Source organism: Myotis daubentonii, chromosome 8, assembly GCF_963259705.1.
Source record: "Myotis daubentonii chromosome 8, mMyoDau2.1, whole genome shotgun sequence".
Taxonomy (NCBI): Eukaryota; Metazoa; Chordata; class Mammalia; order Chiroptera; family Vespertilionidae; genus Myotis; species Myotis daubentonii.
In genome coordinates, this window is record NC_081847.1 from 70,426,082 (window position 1) to 70,445,890 (window position 19,809).

General features: G+C 47.7%; 3 protein-coding genes across 8 annotated transcripts in view; 1 reads left to right on the top strand and 2 right to left on the bottom strand.

The window, feature by feature from the left end:
- Positions 1-2,058, bottom strand: DBNDD2 (dysbindin domain containing 2). The gene is made up of 3 exons (XM_059706935.1): positions 1,920-2,058; positions 1,601-1,738; positions 1-652 (listed from the first exon to the last, which is right to left on the bottom strand). Exons 1-3 carry the CDS (start codon positions 2,056-2,058, stop codon positions 450-452), a joined length of 480 nt encoding a protein of 159 aa, XP_059562918.1. The 3' UTR covers positions 1-449.
- Positions 1,928-19,809, bottom strand: part of SYS1 (SYS1 golgi trafficking protein) — a 26,917-nt gene continuing 9,035 nt past the window's right edge. Inside the window, exons 3-4 of one of the 4 annotated variants that reach the window (XR_009454182.1) lie at positions 16,243-16,302; positions 2,015-2,066 (exon numbers count right to left, since the gene is read on the bottom strand). Coding sequence is in view for 3 of the 4 variants with exons in the window: in XM_059706937.1 (XP_059562920.1) it covers positions 13,651-13,684 (34 nt within the window). In the remaining variant the exon portion in view is untranslated. Of the gene's footprint in view, positions 2,067-13,635; positions 13,685-15,668; positions 16,303-19,809 lie in introns of those variants that run through there. The other 3 variants (XM_059706938.1, XM_059706937.1, XM_059706940.1) reach the window with 3 other exon arrangements.
- On the top strand, positions 4,096-17,148 carry TP53TG5 (TP53 target 5). Of its 3 annotated transcripts, XM_059706941.1 has the most exons (6): positions 4,096-4,363; positions 5,778-5,832; positions 6,460-6,585; positions 14,851-14,925; positions 15,066-15,196; positions 16,649-17,148. In XM_059706941.1, exons 4-6 carry the CDS (start codon positions 14,851-14,853, stop codon positions 17,112-17,114), a joined length of 672 nt encoding a protein of 223 aa, XP_059562924.1. In that variant the 5' UTR covers positions 4,096-4,363; positions 5,778-5,832; positions 6,460-6,585; the 3' UTR covers positions 17,115-17,148. The 3 variants fall into 3 exon arrangements, 1 of the variants encoding a protein (XP_059562924.1); XR_009454184.1 differs by lacking the exons at positions 14,851-14,925; positions 15,066-15,196; positions 16,649-17,148 and adding an exon at positions 7,639-8,479 and having other exon boundaries at positions 5,778-5,862; XR_009454183.1 differs by lacking the exons at positions 14,851-14,925; positions 15,066-15,196; positions 16,649-17,148 and adding an exon at positions 7,639-8,479.

Sequence of the window (19,809 nt, forward strand, 5' to 3'; positions counted from 1 at the left end):
TATATTATCATTTGTTTATTATTTATACCATGCCCTATTCCCAAAAAAGGACATAAGGAAGCAGGATGGCTGGAGTACCACCTCATCTGAGTGCTAAAGAGTTCCTGTCCGTTTAGGACACTGGTGTAGGAGACTCTGTTAGAAGACCGCCAGGGTAGTTTGGGGAGAAGGAATGCTAAGAAAACCGGTGGCATCTTGTCCTGCCTCATTTCCATCTCCTTGCTCGCAAGCTCTACCTCAGGAGTAAGCCAAGCACTAGTGGGAATGTTGCAGCAGGAAAAGGTTAGCAGTAAAACAAACGCCCAAGGAGAGACACCATCCCACTTCCCTTTCCTCCCTCTGGTGTCTACTACAAGTAGAGTCTGGTCTTCCCAGAAGAGCTCTGGCTGGGCCTAGGGTCTCAGGTGGAGAATAGCCAGCTCAGTCAGTCCATAGGTCGGGGCCCACTGCTAGCTGGAGGCTCCAGGCTCTGCCCCTCCCTCATCCCCATCCTCCTCGTCAGACTGTGCCAAGGGTGTGTCTGCGCCGCCGACACTGGGATTTGGGCTGTGCAGGTTGGTGGAGGAGTCAGAAGACGAGGAGGAAGTGCGGGATGTGGCCCTGTCTGGCGTGTGCATCGGCAGGCGCAGCTCCTCTGGATGGTCGTCCACCCCTGTCCAGAGACAAGAGCTGGTCAGGGCCACAAACAGGGCTTCGAGGACTCTCAGGGATGATCTGCTCAGGAGAGACTGCAGCCGGGACAGGGACTTGTCCAAGTCACTTAGCCAGTCCAGTGAAGAGCCAGGTCTCCTGACTCCCACCTCCTTCTACTTCTGGGATCACATCTGGGCTCTAGAGTCAAGTCAATCAATTCAAGATTTCAAGTTCTACCTATGTCACTTACTTACTTAGTGGCTTTGGGAAAGTCCCTTTTCCTCTCAAGGACTCTGATCCTTCTCTGTACAAAAAGGGATTCCTCCATTCCAGAAGAGTTTTGAGGATGAAATATAATAATGCTTATAAAATGTCTGGCACATAGTAATAGGCTAGCAATTAATAGCAGCAATTAATAAGTTAAGTATATGGGCTCAGAAAGCCATTGGAGTCAGAAAGCCATGGTCTGGACCCAGCTTTTCTACTTTCTGACTATGTGACAACTTCTCTGAGTCTAATATCCTTTTTTATAAAATGGAGATAATACTATCTGCCCAAATAGGACATTTGTGAGGATTGAGATAATATATGTAGAGCATTTTAACACAGCATTAGAAACTTAATAAAGTGCTCAATAAATACTATATTATTAGGATGACCTAAAACTGCTTAAGTTCTCTAATGTAAAAATTCCATTTTTACATACTTTTAATTATATTAATTTTACAAATGTAAAATCAACAAGGCTAAGTGGGGGTTGGGCATTCCTAGAATTCTGGATTGGGGATCTGTAACACAGTTGCCCTTCTGGTCAACTTCCCTAAAATCAGAACAGACAGCTGTTTCATTGGTGGAAACGCCCCTTCCAGCCCCTACGGGTATACTTCCCCAGTCTTGTCCCTATACTTCAGAGCCCCAACATCCGGTTCTGGCTAACTGGTGCCCAAGACTCAGCACAGTAGCATACCAGATGTCTGGGGGGTTGATGGAGGATCTTCACAAGGCAAGAACACGTCTGCTCCGTCCTGGTCCCCAAGATCAATAAGTTCCACTTGCTCCAGTGTGTCCACATTCACTTCCATGGATGAGATACTACCTATGGGGGCTGCAGATCAAGAAGGGGACAAGTCAGGAGGACCCAGGCTGGAGCCAAGAGGATGGTCAGAGATATCTGTCAGGTCCAGAGACAGAAGTTCAGAGGGCCACGAAAATAAGAGGGGAGGGGCCCCCAGGATTTTGGCTCTATAAGACTTGCTCCCTATTCCAGCCCTCTCCCCAGGACTTACGTCTCTGTGCCTCGAGATGGAAGTGGGACAGGGGGAAGACAAACTCTGTCTCTGGTTGTAAAATGTCCTCAAAGAATTTCTGCCGCTCCCGCAAGCGGAGCTGCTGGCGCTCCAGGGACGCCCGAGGATTTGGGTCCATGTCAGCTCCTGGAGGTAGAAGAGGAAGCTATGGAATTGAGAGACAATGCAGTGGGGTCTTGAGTTTGGGGAGTCCCACTGCAGCCAGCAGCCAGCAGAGGGGCCTCTGGTTCCAGCCCGGACACCTCTGGATGTGGTTTCCTTCTTCCCTTTCCCTAAAGCAAAGTCCATTACCACAAACTTCAAGCCTCATACAAAGGCGGGGCTGACCTAGCTCCACAAAGGGGATGCCAGTTCCAGGCACGGCCAGAGAGGCTCCTCTGTGTTCAGGAGATGGACAGGGCCAGTGGCCAAGTCTCAGAATCATGCCATCCCCAAATAGGGGAGACATTTTATCCACTCATGCCTCCACCTGCCTGTCTGCCGAGGCCAGGGCAGAGGATATGACAGAGATCTCAGGATGGAAGGGCCTCTTCCCCTAGTGGTGTGGTTCCTGCCCATTCTTCAAAACCCAGACAAAAGTTAAAGTGCCCCCTCCCCTCCTCTCCCTCGCTCTACACTCACATACCCCATCACCTCCACTTCCATTCCCTCCCTACCCTGCTCTGAAGTCAAAGACCTGACTTCCAGACTTGGCTCTTTGCCTAAGGACATCATCTTTCTAGCCTCAGTCCCCCCACTGAAAATGGCATAATCATCCTACCTGCCTCAAACACAAGGCACTGCTTGCGAGGGTGCTCGGTAAAATGTAAAGCTGTCTCTGCACTCCCACAGCTCTCATTTGCACTGTCTCCACTGACACATCTCACTGTTATCTTCCCACTAGTCAGTGAGTAGCAATTGGAAGGGCAGGTCCTGGGTCCAATTCGGACCAAGCACCCAGTGCTAAGAGCTTTCTGGAACACCAGAGCTCTGGGCCAGCCCAGGCCCTGTGCATTCGCTCGCATTCGCTCAATCTCCTTCCAGGCATTCGGCTGAGAGCCCATCGCCAGAGGCAAGGGAGTAGTATCTATAACCTGAGGACAAGATCTTCCCCCTCCGCAGACAACCGCCCCGCCTCGTTTGTATTCAAGCATATTCAAGACCCTGGTCAGCTCAACAAGCGCTGGAATGGCCGAGAGGAACCCAAACCCAGTGGACCCGGCAGGGCCAAGGAAGTGTGGGGAGACCTTGTGGCCGCGGGCTGGGCTGGGCTGGCCGTGGAGGAGGAAGGCGCTGACGCTGATTCCTGGGAAAGGCTTAGATCTGCGGCCCAGGTCACAACGCTAAAAATACCCGGGCCCCTGAGGCTGACTGCTTTAGCGCGGTTGGGGGAGGGCAAGTAAGAGGGTAGAAAGTGACAGGGACCAGGGGCTCCGGGCGCCCCTTCTTCCCCCCTCCCCCAACCCCATCAATCTCACAAGACTGAAGGAGCTGCCCGCCCAGGGACCCCCCAGAGCCGAGTGCTGGAGAGAAGAAGGGAGTTGTTTACCCCACTAAAGGTGCTGGGAGAGGGGTGAAGAGATTTGGGGGCAGGAGGCTGCCAGGGGCCCGGCTGGGGACCAGGGAAAAGGAGAGCGCCCTCCCGGCCCCACCCGCACTGTAGTCAGAGAGAGCAAAAGAATTCCCTAAAAAGGGACGTGCCTGTCCGCCGGGGAAGGGAGGGGAGGTGACGGAGGCCCCCCTCCCCGGGCCGGGCCGCCCGGGCTCGCGTCCTCCCACCACAGACACCGGCCCTCCCGCAGCACCTGCGCCCGCAGCCCCTACCTGCCGCGCCAGCGCCCCGGCTGACTCAGTCTGTCCGCTCCGGCGAGACGGCAGCGGGGGCGTGGGAGCGAGCCGCGCCGGCCGGGGTGGGGCTCCGCTGCCGGTCTCCCCCGGGACGCACGGGCCCTGGGAGCCGGGAACGAGGAAGAGGCGGGAGGCGGAAGTGGGGGAGGGGCGGCGGGCACACGCTCTCGCCTCTCGCCCGGCGGTCGCGGGGAGCCCCTTCGGGCGCGAAAGCTCGTACTTCCAGGTCGGGCGAAAAGTTCCCGACCCGCATCCTTCCTCCACGCGCCCAGCCCGCCTCCTCCGCGTCCGTCTGCCGCCGCCCGCGCGCTGGGCTCCGCACGCTCCGCTCCACTAGCCGCGCCCCGCTGCCAGCGCAGACCCGCCGCGGGAACACGCGCGGGAGCACGCGCGGACTCCGGGACTCCCGGCTCACGCACACTTGCTGCTTTCGGACTCCCGAAGCCCCGAAGCAACCAGCACGAACCCGCACCCCGGCACCCTAGGCCAAACTCGCACGTTGATGCGCGCACATGTCAAGAGGGCGCAAGCAGGGAAAGGGAGGCTGAGGACGGGCGGGAGGGGAAGGGCATCGACCCAGTGCGGCCGTCTGGCAGGTGCATTGATTGGGGCGGAGGACCCCCTGACCCTAGGACTCACCAGGCAGCCCGGTTCCAGGGTCCGGGACTGGGCAAAACCAACGCCCAACCTTCCAGCGCACTGGGCGAGGTGGGCCCCCGGACGGGGCGGGTCTGGGCTAGAGGGGTGGGCCTCCGCGCCGCACCCCCAGACGCTGGCGGTGAGCCAACGCTTGCAGGGTGCTAAGAGGGGCGCTGCACGCCCGGGCTGCGGGGGTGGAGGGGAGAGGTGCAACTTGTGGGCCGAGAAGGGGAAAGCTTGCTCCCTCGCAGCGCCTTCTGTTCCAGACCAGTGCCAGTGTCCTTGCAGTTCCCGGACCGAGAGCTGTGCCCATTCTCTTCCTCCTCCCTTCCACCCATCCTGTGGTGCTCCTAGCTCCAGAAGCCCCGTCCTCCCCGGGGGAGCGGGGCGGGCAGGTGTCTGTTGGAGAAGCTTCTGCAGCGGGGTCCCTTGATCATTCAACGAACATCCTTGAGCAAGCCAAGAACTAGGACTCGTCCTTGTCGCCTCTCTGTCCTCTTCGCTGCCCTCCTTAAAATGCATGTGAATTTCCTGTCGATTCTCTTTCCTAAATACCTTTCCCATCCACAATTCCTCTCAGTTTCCACCACCATCTCTCCCTAGGCTCCACTCCATTCCCCACACAGCAGTCAGTCATCATTTCAACAGGCAAGTCTGACATGCTACCCTCTGCTTAAGTCCCTCTGTTGTCAGGATAGTATCTAGGCCTGATATCTGAGCTGAGTTTTGAATAAATTAGTTCAACAAGCTGAGATGAGGGGGAAAAGAATGGAAGTGAAAATTCATGAGACATTCAGGTTTCCATGCCAGGGGACCAGCACTCTGTACAAATACTTAAAGCACTGCTTCTTCTATTGTTATTAGAATCTCAAGACAAGTCTGTGAGATAAACACAGCAAGCAGCTTTCCCACTATTTTCCAAGCAAGGAAACTAGTTTGTGGAAAGAAACAAGTGCAGTGGTTGAGAGCACAGGCATGGTAGTCAGACCCTCTTGGGTTGTAAACCTAGCTCTGTCAAGCCAGCTGTGTAAACAGTTAACTTCCCTGATCCTGGATTTCCATGCCTGTTAGATAAGAATAATTAATCTCTACCTTATGAGATAATTCATATAAAATACTTAGTACAGGAATTGGGTACTTTGGAGGTACTCAGTAAACATTAGCTGTTTTGAATGAAATGGGTTCTAAGAGAGGGAAGAAACTGCTTTCTTCCACGAATTTCAGAAATTAGAGAAGTATGCTTTAATAGTTAATACTTCTACAGAGCTTGTTATGCACCTGTCACTATTATAAGTACTTTGTATATATGAACTCTTTTAATCCTCTTAACAATCTTGTGAGGTAAGTATTATTATTATTTCCAATTTACAGATACAGAAATTAGGATGCAGAGAAGTGAAGGGACTTGTCCAAGGCCATACAGCTAGTAAGTGATGGAGCTGGAATTCGAACCCAGGTAGGCTGCCTCCAGAGACTGTGATTATAAGCACTACTCCCGTCTGTTCCTCTTTAACCCTGTGGCAGCTTTCAGCTTCCAGGGAATGTTTTGGTCAGTTGATTCTTACTCCTCATTAATGGATGGAGTAGATGCTTGGTTCTATTTCCAAGCACAGAGGAATAAGGCCAAGTTAGGAGTATAGTGGATGAAAACTCAGCTCATAAAGTCACCTCCCCCCTTTTCAGGCTCATCCCTAGGAACAGGACTCCATGGATTATTTTGAGCTGTCCCCAAGATAGTGACAAATCAGGAACTTCTGTCCCTTCTTCTGGCCAGATATTTGCCAGATGAAAGGGTTGAGGGGGAAGATAGCATCCAAGCTAGAAATAATTCAAGGGGCTATGCTGGAAAAGTGTAGCCAAGAGACAGACCCAGGCAGTGCACCTAGGAGTGGATGGCAAAGGAAGTTGAAAGGAGCAGTGAAAAAGTAGATGGCTTCGATTCCTGGCTTCCATTTAGGATGCAGAAAGCTGGGAAGAAAATCATTACCACACTAATAGTTTTTTTAAATTGTTAGGTAATCTATAAAATTATAACTTTTGTTGAATCCATCAGAGAGCTAAGGTTGCAGAGCAGCCAATTAACCTGAATTCCAAAGGACAGGAGCCTCCAAGAAGAAATGGGATGCAGGCACTGGCACACTTATGAAGCAGGAGGAAGACAAGGTCTCCACACAAGCAGGTAAGGAGAGTGCAGTTATAGTTTTTATTGAATTACTAAAGGCCCAGTGTGGCTAGGCTGAGAGGGGGAGTCCGCAGATGCTAAATGTAATCATGGAAACAATAAAACCCAAACGTAGTTCAACTCTTGACAAAATTGACTCAGTCCTCAACAGTAATGGCTTAAAAAGAGATGATAATTTATAGGTATAAACAATTTGTCTTCAGTCTCTACTGTTCTATACATTATGTCCAGAAATCAATAAAAATTACAACACATATACAAAATGCAACTTTACAAAACAAATAACAAAAATCCCTATTGTCAAGAGACAAAGTAATCAACAGAACCAGACTGAAGACCCAGATAACTCAATGGAGTTATCTGACAGAGAATTTAAAGCAATTATAACAATATGTGAAGGAGTCTGTTGGAAAATGTGGACAACATGCATAAACAGAAGGGGAATTTTAGCAGAGAAATGGAGACTATAAAAAAAGTCATATGGAAAATTCTAGAAAATTTAAAAACGTAACAAAGATGAAGAATGCCTTTGGCAAGGGCATCAGTAAACTTAACACACCTGATAAAGAATCAGTGAACTAGAAGATAGGTCAACAGAGACCACCCAACTGAAATAGAAAGAGATAAAAGAGTAAAGCAAAACAAAACAGAAAACCAGAACAGACCATCCAAGAGCTAATAAATATGTAATTTCAATCCCAGAAGAAGAGATACAGATAAACACACACACACACACACACACACACACACACACACACTATGACCTATTTACATATTCCAACTGTTGAAAACAAAAGATAAAATCATGAAGGCATCTAGAGGAAAAAGACACACTACCTACAGAGGACCAAAGGTAAGAATTAAAGCAGACTTCTCATCAGAGAAGTTATATGATTAGAAGTTATAGGACCATAAGACAATAGAATGGTGTATTTAAAATGCTGAAAGAAAAAACTGTCAACCCAGCATTCTATATCCAGCAAAAATATGTTTCAAACTTAGGTACACAAACACTTTTTTCAGATGAACAAAAATAAAATTCACTACCAGCAGGTCAGCACTATAAGAAACAGTTAAGGAAGTTCTGGAGGCAGAAAGAATATGATACCAAAGAGAAACCTGGATCTACATATTGAAATGAAGATTCCTGGAAATGGATGGAATAACAGTAAATATAAAACATTTTTCTGTTTTTAGTCACCTTAAAAGTAACAGACTGTGTAAAGCAAAAGAATATCAATTCACTGTGGGTTCAGAGATATATAAAAGGAAAATGTATGACAATAACAATAGTAAAAAATGATGGGATGAGGAATTAGAAATATACTGTTAAAGAGTCCTTATGCTACCATATATAAGAAGTGGTATAATATTATTTGAAGATTGACTTCATTAATTAAAGATATATGGTATAAATGCAAGGGCAACCACTTAAAAAAAACCTTTAAGGGATATAATCAACAAGCCAATAGTAGAGATAAAATGGAATCGTAAAAATATTGGAATGCATCCTACCTGGGCTTCTCTGTGTTCAATATGACTGGTTGAATATGTCAAGACTTCTCTTTCACCTGGACCCTTGCTCAGGATTGTTAATACAGGTGGCAATTTTGAGAGGTGAGATCAGTCTTTCTAAAACAAAGGCAAGCTTGTTTAGTGCTTGCTATAAAAGTGCTGGATCTGGGTTTCTCAGCCACACTGTATGTGAACTGTGCATCTAGGACCACTGTGTCATTGTTGGACTTAGGGTTGAGGGAACCAACACAAAATGATGCCAATGTTCATGTTGTTTGATGTGCTATGAGTAATAAAGTGTCTTGCCTGCATACAGTAAGTCTCATTGTCTGCTTTTGGTACCCATGAGGTTAAGGCTTTTTTCCATGACAAAGCATAATCAATCCAAAGTAAGGAAGAAAAATAGGAAAAAGCAAAAGGAAAGCACAGATGAAAAAATATAAAACAAATAGTAAGATGGAAGATTTTAATCCAAATGTAGCGACAACCAATTAAAAGACTGATTACTAGATTGGGGGAATAAAAGCAAGAGGCAATAATATACTGTTTACAAGAAACCCAATTTAGCTATAAAGAAATATATGAGTTAAAAGTAAACAGATGAAATAAGAGATACCATACAAACACTAATCAAAGCAAATTAGAGTGTCATAAAAAGTACTTCAAAAGAAGGACAATTACCAGGGATGAAGAGGGACATTACATAATGATAAAAGGTTCAATTCACTAAGAAGACTTGACAGTCATAAATGTGTATACATCTAAAAACAGAGCTTCAAAAACACATTAATTAAACATCTATAGATGTAAAATAAAAAATAAAAATCTATAATACAGTTAAAAAATGAATGCTATAGAAAATCTGAACACTATCAACTAACTTGTTCTGATTGACATTTTGTAACACTTTACCCAACAACAGCAAAATAAACATTCTTTTCAACTGCACACAAAACATTCAAGATACATCATATTCTGGGCCAAAACAACAACAACAACGTTTAATAAATTTAAAAGAATTTAAATCATACAAAACATGTTTTATGACTATACGAAAAAATTAAAATATAAATAATAAAGATATCTGGAAAACAGCACAACACTTAGGAATGAAACATAACACTAAAATTTCCCTGAGTCAAAGATGAAGTTAAAAGGAAATTAGAATAATATCTTGAATAAAAGTGAAATGCAGCAGCCAGCCACCTAAAGAGCTCCCAATGTTCCTTGCCTTCTATTCATTCAGACCTTTGTACAGTTCTATACTGTATCAAGGTTACTCTCTGCGACCAATGAGACACGGCAGAAATGATGGTCTATATCTCTTCCAAATTTAAGATTTAAAAATTAAAAAAAAAAAAGAACACTGCTTCCATCTTCGGTCTATGCTTGGATCACTCACTCTCAGGGAAGCAAGCTACTATGTTGTCAACAGCCCCACAAAGAGGCCAACCTGGCAAGGAGCTGAAGATTCCAGCCAACAGCCAGAGGAAAACAGAGGCCTGCCAGCAACCACATGAGTGAACATGGGAACAGGTTCATCGGCCTCATAGAGCCTGAGATGATGCAGCCCTGGCCAGCAGCTTGACTACAACCTCGTGAGAAACAGGTTGAGCATTCAGCTAGAGCAGCGGTTCTCAACATGTGGGTTGAGACCCCTTTGGGGGTCGAACGACCCTTTCACAGAGGTCTCCTAAGACCATCGGAAAACACATATATAATTACATATTTTTGTGAGTAATCACTATACTTTAATTATGTTCAATTTGTAACAATGAAATTGGGGGTCACCACAACATGAGGAACTGTATTAAAGGGTCATGGCAAATGCAACTGGAGACAGAGAAATGAAAGCAGTTCTCAAATGAGAGCAATGTTGCCTCCTGGAGGACATTGGGCGATGTCCGAAGACATTTTTGCTTGTCAAAACTGGAGGTTGCTACTGGTTTTTATTTAGTGAAGGCCAAGGATACTTAAATATTCTACAATGCACAAGACAAACCCTCTTCCCACATCTAAGGAAGGTTGAGAACCACTGAGTTAGAGCATTCCCAGGAGTCCTGATGCGCCAAACCTTAGAGGTCATCAATATTTCTTGTTCTAAACTGCTGACTTTGGGGATAATTTGCTGTGTAGCAATAGATAACATAGAGATTTGGGCCCTGGGGTAGAGGGCTGCTGTCACAGCACTCTAAAGCAGCGGTCGCCAACTGGTGGTCTGCGGACCACTGGTGGTCTGTGTGGTCCGAAAGGTTGGCGACCGCTGCTCTAAAGTATGGGAGTGACATTAGAACTGGGCAACAGACTTTGAGAAGAGTATAATAAAGACCTAAAGTGCCTTGAAAAGGCTGTTACTAGAGGCCTCAGTCCTTTGATATGGTTGCAGTCAGGGCATTGAGGAAAGTGAAATAAATACTATTGGAAACTGGGGAAGAATTCTTATGTTGTGGCATAAAGTGTAGCAGCCCTGTTGGAGTAAAGTGGAAAGCAGAAAATGTACCAAATGAGTTGAGTGATCTAGCTAAGGATATTTCCAAGGAAGGTGCTGAAGATGCCACCTGAACTCTTCTTGCTGCTTAGAGTAAATGCAACTGGAGACAGAGAAATGAAAGCAGTTCTCAAATGAGAAAAATGTTGCCTCCTGGGGGACATTGGGTGATGTCTGAAGACATTTTTGCTTGTCAATACTGGAGGTTGCTACTGGCTTCTATTTAGTGGAGGCCAGGGATACTTAAATATTCTGCAATGCACAAGACAAACCCTCTTCCCACATCTAAGAATTGTCCGGCCCCAAATGTCAACAGTGCTGAGGTTGGGAAACCCTGAACTAAATAAAAGAAAGGACTGTTACGAATAAAAGAGCCAGGACTTCATGGCAGAAAATTCTCAAGCTCTCCAAATGGCAAAATTATGAAATGATGGTAAAATTAAGAAATGGTTTTCTTCCAAAGCTCAAATCCAGGACAATGCAAAAAAGAAACAAACAAGAAAACATGGTCCAAAATGAAACTGAGAATGTGACTATAAAACCTTTTGTTTACATTGCAGAAAGATTTAAGGCAATGCTTCAGGGTACTATTCAGTCAGGTAAAAGACCTCTAAGGAAATTATAGGTGTGCCCGGCTGTAGTGGCTCAGTTGGTTGCAGCTTCATCCTGTGCACCAAGAGGTTGCAGGTATGATTCCAGGTCCGGGCACATGCCTGGGTTCTGGGTTTGATCCCCAGTCAGGACAGGTACCGAAAGCAACCAATTGATGTTTCTCTCATATCCATGTTTTGTTTCTTTTCTTTTTTTATTTTCTCTTTTCTTTCTTTCCCTCTCTCTCTCTCTCTCTCTCTCTCTCTCTCTCTCTCTCTCTCTCTCTTTCTCTCTCTCTCTCTCTCTCTCTCTCTCTCTCTCTCTCTCTCTCTCCCTCCCTCCCTCCCTCCCTCCCTCCCTCCCTTCCTCCCTCCCTCTCTCCATATCTACAAAACAGAAGGCAACCGATTATTTCTCTCTCTCAAATCGATTTTTACAAAAGTAAGGGAATTCTAGCCTATGCTATAACATAGTCAGAGGTCCTCAAACTTTTTAAACGGGGCCAGTTCACTGTCCCTCAGACATTCCACACATGCGCACTGTGGGCCGGGACAAGTCAGCTGCTAAGCAGGACAGGCAGCGGGGACAAAAACACCCGGCGGGCCGGATAAATGTTTTTGGCGGGCCGCATGTGGCCCGCGGGGCCGTAGTTTGAGGACCCCTGATAGATGAACCTTGAGGACATTATGCTAAGTGAAACAAGCCAGTCACAAAAGGACAAATATTGTATAATTCCACTTACATAGGTACCTAAAAGTCAAATTCATAGAGATAGAAATTAGAAGGGTGTTTGCAGTGGCTGGGGAAGGGAAAAAATGGACAGTTGTTTACTAGGTATTGTCAGTTTTGAAGATGAAGAGAGTTCTGGAGATGGATTGTGGTGATGGTTGCACAACAATGTGAATGTACTTAACATGACTTAACCACAACTAAGGGGGGGAAAACAGTGGTGCTTTTCCACTCAAGAGCCTTGGAGTTAGTCTACAGGCTTGCCAGCTGTGTGTCACTGGATACATCTCTCTCTGCACAAATGGTTTTTCCCATGTCGATGGAAGGAACAAACAATGGGATATGGAAAATGGCTTTGGGAGCCATTTCTGGGGTACAAAGTCTGGTGGTAGAGAACTCCCTGACCCCATGGAGATGAACTCCCTAAGTAGGCACAGCTGAAGAGAGAGAAGCCTGTGAGGGGTAAAAAGTCTGGACTAGAACATAATGGCAGAGGCATCTGGACCAGCTCCCAGTGCCGAATCCAACCACCTTGCCTCAGTGAGAAGCTGTCTGCAATCTAGTCTTGGTTCATTGTTACTAAAAGGTGGAGCTAAGCACTCCCTGTGCATGCACACCTCTCTGCCCTAGAAGCTGTGAAGTGATTCCCATACTTGGATGGGTATCAGATTGGCCAACTCTATGGGTGGTACCTGAGAAGCGGACTATTCTGATGCAGCCAGCCAGGCAGATTATTCAAAGCAGCCGGAGTTTAAATTAAAGTCTCCTATGATCTGTCCCAACCCTTCACCACAGCTCCCCCTTTGCCCTCATCTCCTGCCACTGCCACTTTCCGCTTCCCTTACCTCCCTCAGGTCTCTTCACAAATCTCATCTTATTGGTGAATCTTTCCCATTCCACCCTTTTAATGAAGCAAACCTTCTACCTTTGCTCTCCTATCCCCTCTGCCCTGTTTAATTTTCTCCACACACTTATTTCCATCTGACAGAATAGTGGTGTGCTGGAACTGACTCATTAGGGCTCGCAAAAGCCTATTACATTTTCAGGAACTCTGCTGGCTGGTTGTTAAACATAGCCATTATTAAAAATTAAATTATACAAGCTTAATTAATTATATTAAAAGCAAAGATGAAAATGCTTAAACTCATCACTTTCTAGTTTTTTACTGCCTTTTACTATTATCTATGTTCTTGAGAGTCTTTACATCTGTAGAAATATGTAACATATAATGGTATGGTATTCTTCATTTCTGTTCAACTCTGCTTTCAGTGACATCACATTGGTAGCTTAAAATCAGCGGTGGAAGGCGTATTTACACCACAGACATAGGTAACATGATAAATCAGGTTTGATTGTTTTGTTGATGTCTAGACCAGAAGTTTGCATGGGCCAAATCCAGCTCATCAACTACTTTTGTAAGTTTTATTGCAACACAGCTATGCCCACTCATTTACATATTATCTATGGCTGCTTTCACATTACAATAGCAGAGCTGAGCAGTTGCAACTATATGACCTTTACAGAAGAAATTTCCCGACCCCTGGTCTAGCCTTAAGAAAGTAATGCAAATGTTGATAATGCAGATTCAATATAAACATGTCCTGTCTATAGCTGTTACATGGAAATAGACACACGCACACACCCCAAAATGAGAAAATATACCTCCAGTATATGAAAACTATAATTCAATACAGCAAATAAGTTGATCATGTCATTGATGATTGGGTAGAATTCCAACATCATTGTTCTTTCATTTTTTCACTTTTCATACTCCTAGTGTAAATGAAAATATCAACATTCGTGCTGGAACTACACTTGTTCATCCACTACAACCATAGGTTGGTTACGGATACAAGAGTTAAGCATAAGTCAAGAAAAGTGTACTTTAAGAATCAACTGGCTATATGGAATTTACAATAAAAAGTATTGTCAAATTTCATTATTGTAGATGTCTATCAGTAAAATTTGTAACACACACCAACACACACTCACTTTGTTTTAGAGAGCCAATGATTGAACACTTACAGATACACACACTGTTTTGTTTGCCCTCTACTGAAATGTCAGTTCCTTCAGGGTAGGAATTTTCTTTTATTCCAGTACTTAGAACACCTGACATGTAGCCAGGGTACAGTTAACACATGTGACATGAATGAATAGAGGAGCATAGTTGGGAACCCCTGATTTCATGGATAGACTGTCAGACCTTAGGTTTCCAGCTCCACCTTTATTCAACTGTATGACCTTGAGTAAATTATTTAGCCTCTTTGAACCTCGGCTTTTTTATTTAAAAAGAGGGGATATTCTCTTACCTCACAGGAAGGTGGTAACAATATACGCTTCTGCCTGTCACCTACCAGGTTTCTCTACAGGTGAGCGTTTCTTCCTCACCCTCACCCCTGCCACACACACTCCTTGGAGACCCAGCCCTGTTGTCACACATTTCAGTGATGTCACAGCTCCCCTCCCTGGGAGATGCAGCACGACCATCCTAATGCCCAGCCTGGGTACTGGCTGAACTGAGAGGGGCAGGGCTCAGGCAGTACCTGGTACCAGTTTTGCTCCATCTGTCGTCTTTGAGGCATCACAGCCCCAGTATGAGTCCATCAGCAAAGAAGAGGCCCCAGAATAGTGTGGTTTTCAAGGTTGGACTAGGGACTGGATCTAGAAGGGGCCTTACAAAGAGTCCAACCATACCAGGGCAGGTGGAGGGAAAGGGAGCCCTGAGGGGTGAAGGGAGGTCAGGAGTTAGAATGGGCTCCCTTGTTCTGCCCCCAAAACAGAGGTGACACTTTCAGTCTGGGGTTAGTCAAATCATGCTGAGCCAAATGGAGAGGTATAATGGAGGCATTTAGGGGTGGGTTTTTTTCCGTGTTAGCATTCTCTCTCTCTCTCTCTCTCTCTCTCTCTCTCTCTCTCTCTCTCTCTCTCTCTCTCAGATGCAAGATGAGGAACCACAGGACAAGATACAGCAGCCTATCAGCAAATTAACTGAGCGGAACCGACTTAGAATGGTAAGAGGCCCATTTTGGTCCCAGCAGAGGAGAGCCTGGGCACCCATGCATACTGCTTCTCCAGGGTCTCCAGGCTGAGTTGAGCCAAAGTCTGGATGGGGAGTGAAACATCTGTTTTTCTGGTTTCTCAACTCTGGCAGGTGTTAAAAAACTTGTCACTCTTGAGGCTACTCAAGAATTCAAACCCTCGGATCCAAGAACTATATAGCCTGGCCAGAAGGTGTTGGAATTCACTGCTCAACGTTCGGAAGGCCCTCCAGATCTCCTCCAGGTGAGCTCAGTCCACCCACGGCCCCACATGGACCCAACAGCTATCTCTGCTAGGAACAGACACTGTGCTAAGGAATTTAGAAAACCCAATTTTCACAAAGGCTCTGGGAGAAAGGTATTTATGACCTCTATTTTACTAATAAAAAGCTGAGGCTCAGGAGATGAAGCGACTTGTCCCAGTTATCTGACCTAGTGGCAGAGCTAGAATTTGAAGCCATTCTTGTCTATCATCAGAGCTGTGATCATAACCATGGTCATAATCATGCAATTATGGGACTAACTACCACCTGGGGTACTGAGCATAAGGGTACCTCTCCTGCTCCCCCTCTCAGGTCAACACAGCCCCGACATTCACCTGTAGACTAGACATCCTGCTGGGGCTGTTTCCTCATCAGTTGCATCAGAATATTAAGAAATCTTCCATTTTTTAGTCACCTGGTAAGTGCCAGGTACTATGCTAAGTACTTTGCAAGCATTTTCCCATTTAGTTTATTATTCACAACAATTCTATGGGTAGACAGTTATCCCACCGTTACAGATGAGGAAATTAAGGTTCTGAGAGGTTACATTTCTTGCCTCATCACATAGATGGTAAGAGGCAGAAGCGAATTTGATCCCAGCTTGTGTTCCAAAAGCCTGTGCTCTCCAAGCCACTCTGCTGCTTCACTGCATCCCACTGTGCAGGCCTCACACATGGGCACTCAACCAACAATGGCCATTATCATCATCAGTATTTTCATTACCTTGAGCCCAAGGCCTCGCCCCTCTTCACATGCTCAGTTAGGGCGGTGCTGCCGCTTTGCAGGGGACCCAATCTATGACAGACACATCCCTGCCAGCATTTAATACTCTGGATAACTCCACCTCTCTGGGCTCCTCTCTCTGAGTTGGCTTCCTAGATGCAGGTAATCAGGAAACACTGAGCCCGAGGGTCAGGGTCCTCTAGTCCCATTGTTTTCCCACCCTTTTAAAGCAGCAGAACCTCTCTTCAAAATCTGTCCCCAAACCCCAGTTGTGTTGTTGTGAGGGAAGGTCTCCTGCCTTTACCCGGCCATTAGGGGATACAGGAGGAATTCCTCAGAACCCCCGGGTTTCTTGGAACACAATCTGAAAAACAAAACAAAACATTGGACTAGTTCACCCCATCAAGTGAAATCCAGACAGGCAGAACCCTAACCTAGTGGCCGATGCAGACCATCAATATTCCCAGGTGTCCAACTTATTAGTCATTGCCTTTTGCCTTCCCAACCTCTCACATCCCTGCTGCTGATAGGTACCACATCCCCTGCCCCGAGGTGCAAGGCCTCTGGGTGGTAGAGAAGTTCCTTTCCAGGCCCTCCCCAGCTTTCTTCACAGGCTCCCCTGAGCTGGCTGCACAGCAGCTGCCTTGGGGGCAGGCAAGAGAACCAGGCCTTAGTCCTGCTCTACTGACTGCTGTTCCTCTCCTTGCCAGGAACAACACCGTCTGCACTAAAATGGGCCAGAATAATGGACTCCAAGAAGCTAAGTGCTCCAAGAAGAAACTGGAGTCCAAGAACTTAGGGAAGCCTAAGAAGTTGAAGTCCAAGGTGAGGGTGCCAGAGAAGGAAAAGGTCCAGCAGTCACGTGCAGCAGTGCCAGATGGAGAACAAGTGGAGGCTGAGGTCCCAAAGACATCGATCACTTGCCCTGGAGCCTGGGGGAGGCAACTACCCACTGGAGACCCTGGAGTCATCTTCCTGAAGCCCCACCGAGGGGATACGGAGCAGCTGCAAGTAGCTGACCAGTGGAACTGGTTTGAGGGGCTGCCCAGGCGAATCCACCTCCCAGGACCCCGGGTGATGTGCAGGCCATCCACCATGCGCTTGGTCAAGCGCTGCTGCACCCGCTTCTGCTCTGCATCACTTGGGCTGCCGAAATGCCATCCATACAGGGTGTGATGACATCACTGCCAGGCCAGGGTGAGATGTAGGCCTCAAGCCAGGCCCAGAGCGGGGCCCCTGAATATAGTCTTGGGGGCTGTTGCTGGCAGTGCTGGGAGGCCCCACCTTTATGACTAGAAAGGGAAGCTCAGGGAGGGGCAAACCATTGATCAAGACCACACACCAGCCTAGAGGCTAGGCTGGAGCCTCTCAGGATCCAACTAGGGCCCTAGGAAAGGAGAGGCCTCAAGAGGGGCCAAACTGCTATGACTCGGAATCTCACAGAAGTCTGAGTAAGCAGTTTAGGAATTCCTAAATGTGGGGGAAGGTGATGTGGTCAAGTAGGGCTCTGCCACACTCAGACCAAATGAACTCTCCATTTGTTTTATTTATTCATGTTTCAAAAAAGATGTACTCTGAAAAAGTTCCTTAGCACGAAAAAGAATACTCCAGCCCCTCCAAGAGAGAATCAGGTCCCAAGAAAGGAAGGGGGTGATGGGCTTGGGAGTCCAGTGGAAAGGGAAGCTTCCCCTTCACAAAACCCACATCTCCAACCTGCCAGACATTTCAGTGTCCAGTCCCTAAGTCAGCGGTTCTCAACCTGGGGGCCAAACGACCCTTTCACAGGGGTCGCCTAAGACCATGGGAAAACACATATATAATTACATATTGTTTGTGTGATTAATCACTATGCTTTGATTATGTTCAATCTGTAACAATGAAATTGGGGGTCACCACATGAGGAGCTGTATGAAAGGGTCGCAGCGTCAGGAAGGTTGGGAACCACTGGCCTCAGCCCTCTCCTTGGACAGCAGCGCCTCCTAGAGGCCTTCTTAGCTCCTAACACCGACATCTCGCTCACAGGAAGCGTAGACCTCGGATGGGAGCCGGATTGTGAGCAGAGGATGGAAATCGTACAATCATCTGAATGGGAGGGTTGGACGGGAAAATTTGAGAGTATACAAATAAAATTTCCCATATGGCACTGAAGAATACTGCGCTGGCTCTGCCTATTTCCCTGGGGCTGGAAAGGCTGGAGGAAAGAGGCCCTCCGCAGACGTGGGGGAAAGTGTGTATCACTCTCAGGCTTCTTCCAGCCCCTTCCCAGGCCCCCACGGTCAGTCTAGTAGACTCTAGAGCAGGGGTGGGCAAACTTTTTGACTCGAGGGCCACAATGGGTTCTTAAACTGGACCGGAGGGCTGGAACAAAAGCATGGATGGAGTGTTTGTGTGAACTAATATAAATTCAAAGTAAACATCTACACTAATAAAAGAGAAAAATGGTAATTGGCGTACGACGATACCCTTTTCATTGGCTAATCAGGGCTATATGCAAATTAACTGCCAACTAAGATTGGCAGTTAACTGCCAACAAGATGGCGGTTAATTTGCATATGTAGGCACAATGCAGGGAGGCGAAAGGGAAAGCAGGAAGGAGCCCCCTGCCACTGACAGTGATCGGAAACCCAGGGGGGAGCTAAGAGCTGGGGGGCAGGGCAAAGGTGGCCCTGGGGCCGCCTTTGTCCTGCCCCCCAGCCATGATCGGAGAATCAGGTGCCTTTTCCGCCCTGGCCAGTGATAGCAGGAAGTAGGGGTGGAGCCAGCGATGGGAGCTGGGCACGGTCGAAGCTGGCAGTCCCGGGAGCTAGGGGTCCCTTGCCTGGGCCTAAAGCGGAGCCCACGATCGCGGGGCCGCTGCAGCTGCGGGTCCCCGCTGCCCGAGCCGGACGCCTCAGGCCTGGTCAAGGGGCCGATCCGGTGATTGGTGATCGGAGGGTGATGAGGGTCAACTCCTCTGGCCGAGGCATCAGGCTTGGGCGGGGGGCTGAGCCGGGGATTGGGGGGATATGATGGTCCCCTTGCCCAGGCCTGAAGCCTGGGTCAGAGGCGTCAGGCTTGGGCGGGGGGTGGAGCAAGCGATCAGAGGGAGATGGGGGTCCCCTGCCCAGGCATGATTCCTGGGCCAGAGGCCTCAGGCCTGGGCGGGGGCCAGAGCCAGTGATCGGGGGGAGATGGGGGTCCCCTGTCCAAGCCTGACACCTCTGGCGGAGGCGTCAGGCCTGGGCAAGGGGCCGATCAGGCGATCAGAGGGTGATGGGAGGCTATGCCTCTGGCTGAGGCATCAGGCCTCGGATGGGGGCAGAACCAGTGATGGGGGGGAAATGAGGGTCCCCTGCCCAGGCCTGACACCTCTGTCAGAGGCGTCAGGCCTGGGCAAGGGGCTGATCCTGTGATTGGAGGGTAATGGGGGTCAATGCCTGAGGGCTCCCAGTATGTGAGAAGGGGCAGGCTGGGCTGAGGGACACTCTCCCCCCCCCCCACACCCAGTGCACGAATTTTGTGCACCGGGCCCCTAGTCATTACATAAAAGGGTACAGTCTTTTTTTTTTTTTTTTTTTTTTAGTTTTATTCATTTCAAAAGGGCCGTAGTTTGCCCACAGCTGCTCTAGACTATAGCCAGAAACAAAGAAGCCAGAGAGCTGCACCCCTCCCCACCTCACCGAACCGTGTGACAGTACTCTATGAAGTCACAGAAAGGGAAAACTTCCTGGGTGCTTTCGGGTGTTCCCTGGGGGCCAGATGCCTCACAATGGCCCTGCAAGCCCAGGAGAGAAGGAAACCACGGTGCTGAGAAGGCAAATACTTGCCCAGGCTCACACCGCTAGGAGAGGTGGAGCAAGAATTCTGATCTCAGTCTCCTAGCTGCTCCCCA

What these genes read in the sequence shown, in the direction of transcription:
- DBNDD2 (XM_059706935.1), bottom strand. Translation starts at nt 2,058, where the DNA reads ATGGACCCAAATCCTCGGGCGTCCCTGGAGCGCCAGCAGCTCCGCTTG. An exon ending in CCATCTCGAGGCACAGAGAC is followed by an intron (nt 1,739 to 1,919) that starts GTAAGTCCTGGG and finishes CTTGATCTGCAG; the next exon opens with CCCCCATAGGTAGTATCTCA. An exon ending in ATCAACCCCCCAGACATCTG is followed by an intron (nt 653 to 1,600) that starts GTATGCTACTGT and finishes GTCTCTGGACAG; the next exon opens with GGGTGGACGACCATCCAGAG.
- TP53TG5 (XM_059706941.1), top strand. Translation starts at nt 14,851, where the DNA reads ATGCAAGATGAGGAACCACAGGACAAGATACAGCAGCCTATCAGCAAA. An exon ending in AGCGGAACCGACTTAGAATG is followed by an intron (nt 14,926 to 15,065) that starts GTAAGAGGCCCA and finishes CAACTCTGGCAG; the next exon opens with GTGTTAAAAAACTTGTCACT. An exon ending in GCCCTCCAGATCTCCTCCAG is followed by an intron (nt 15,197 to 16,648) that starts GTGAGCTCAGTC and finishes TCTCCTTGCCAG; the next exon opens with GAACAACACCGTCTGCACTA.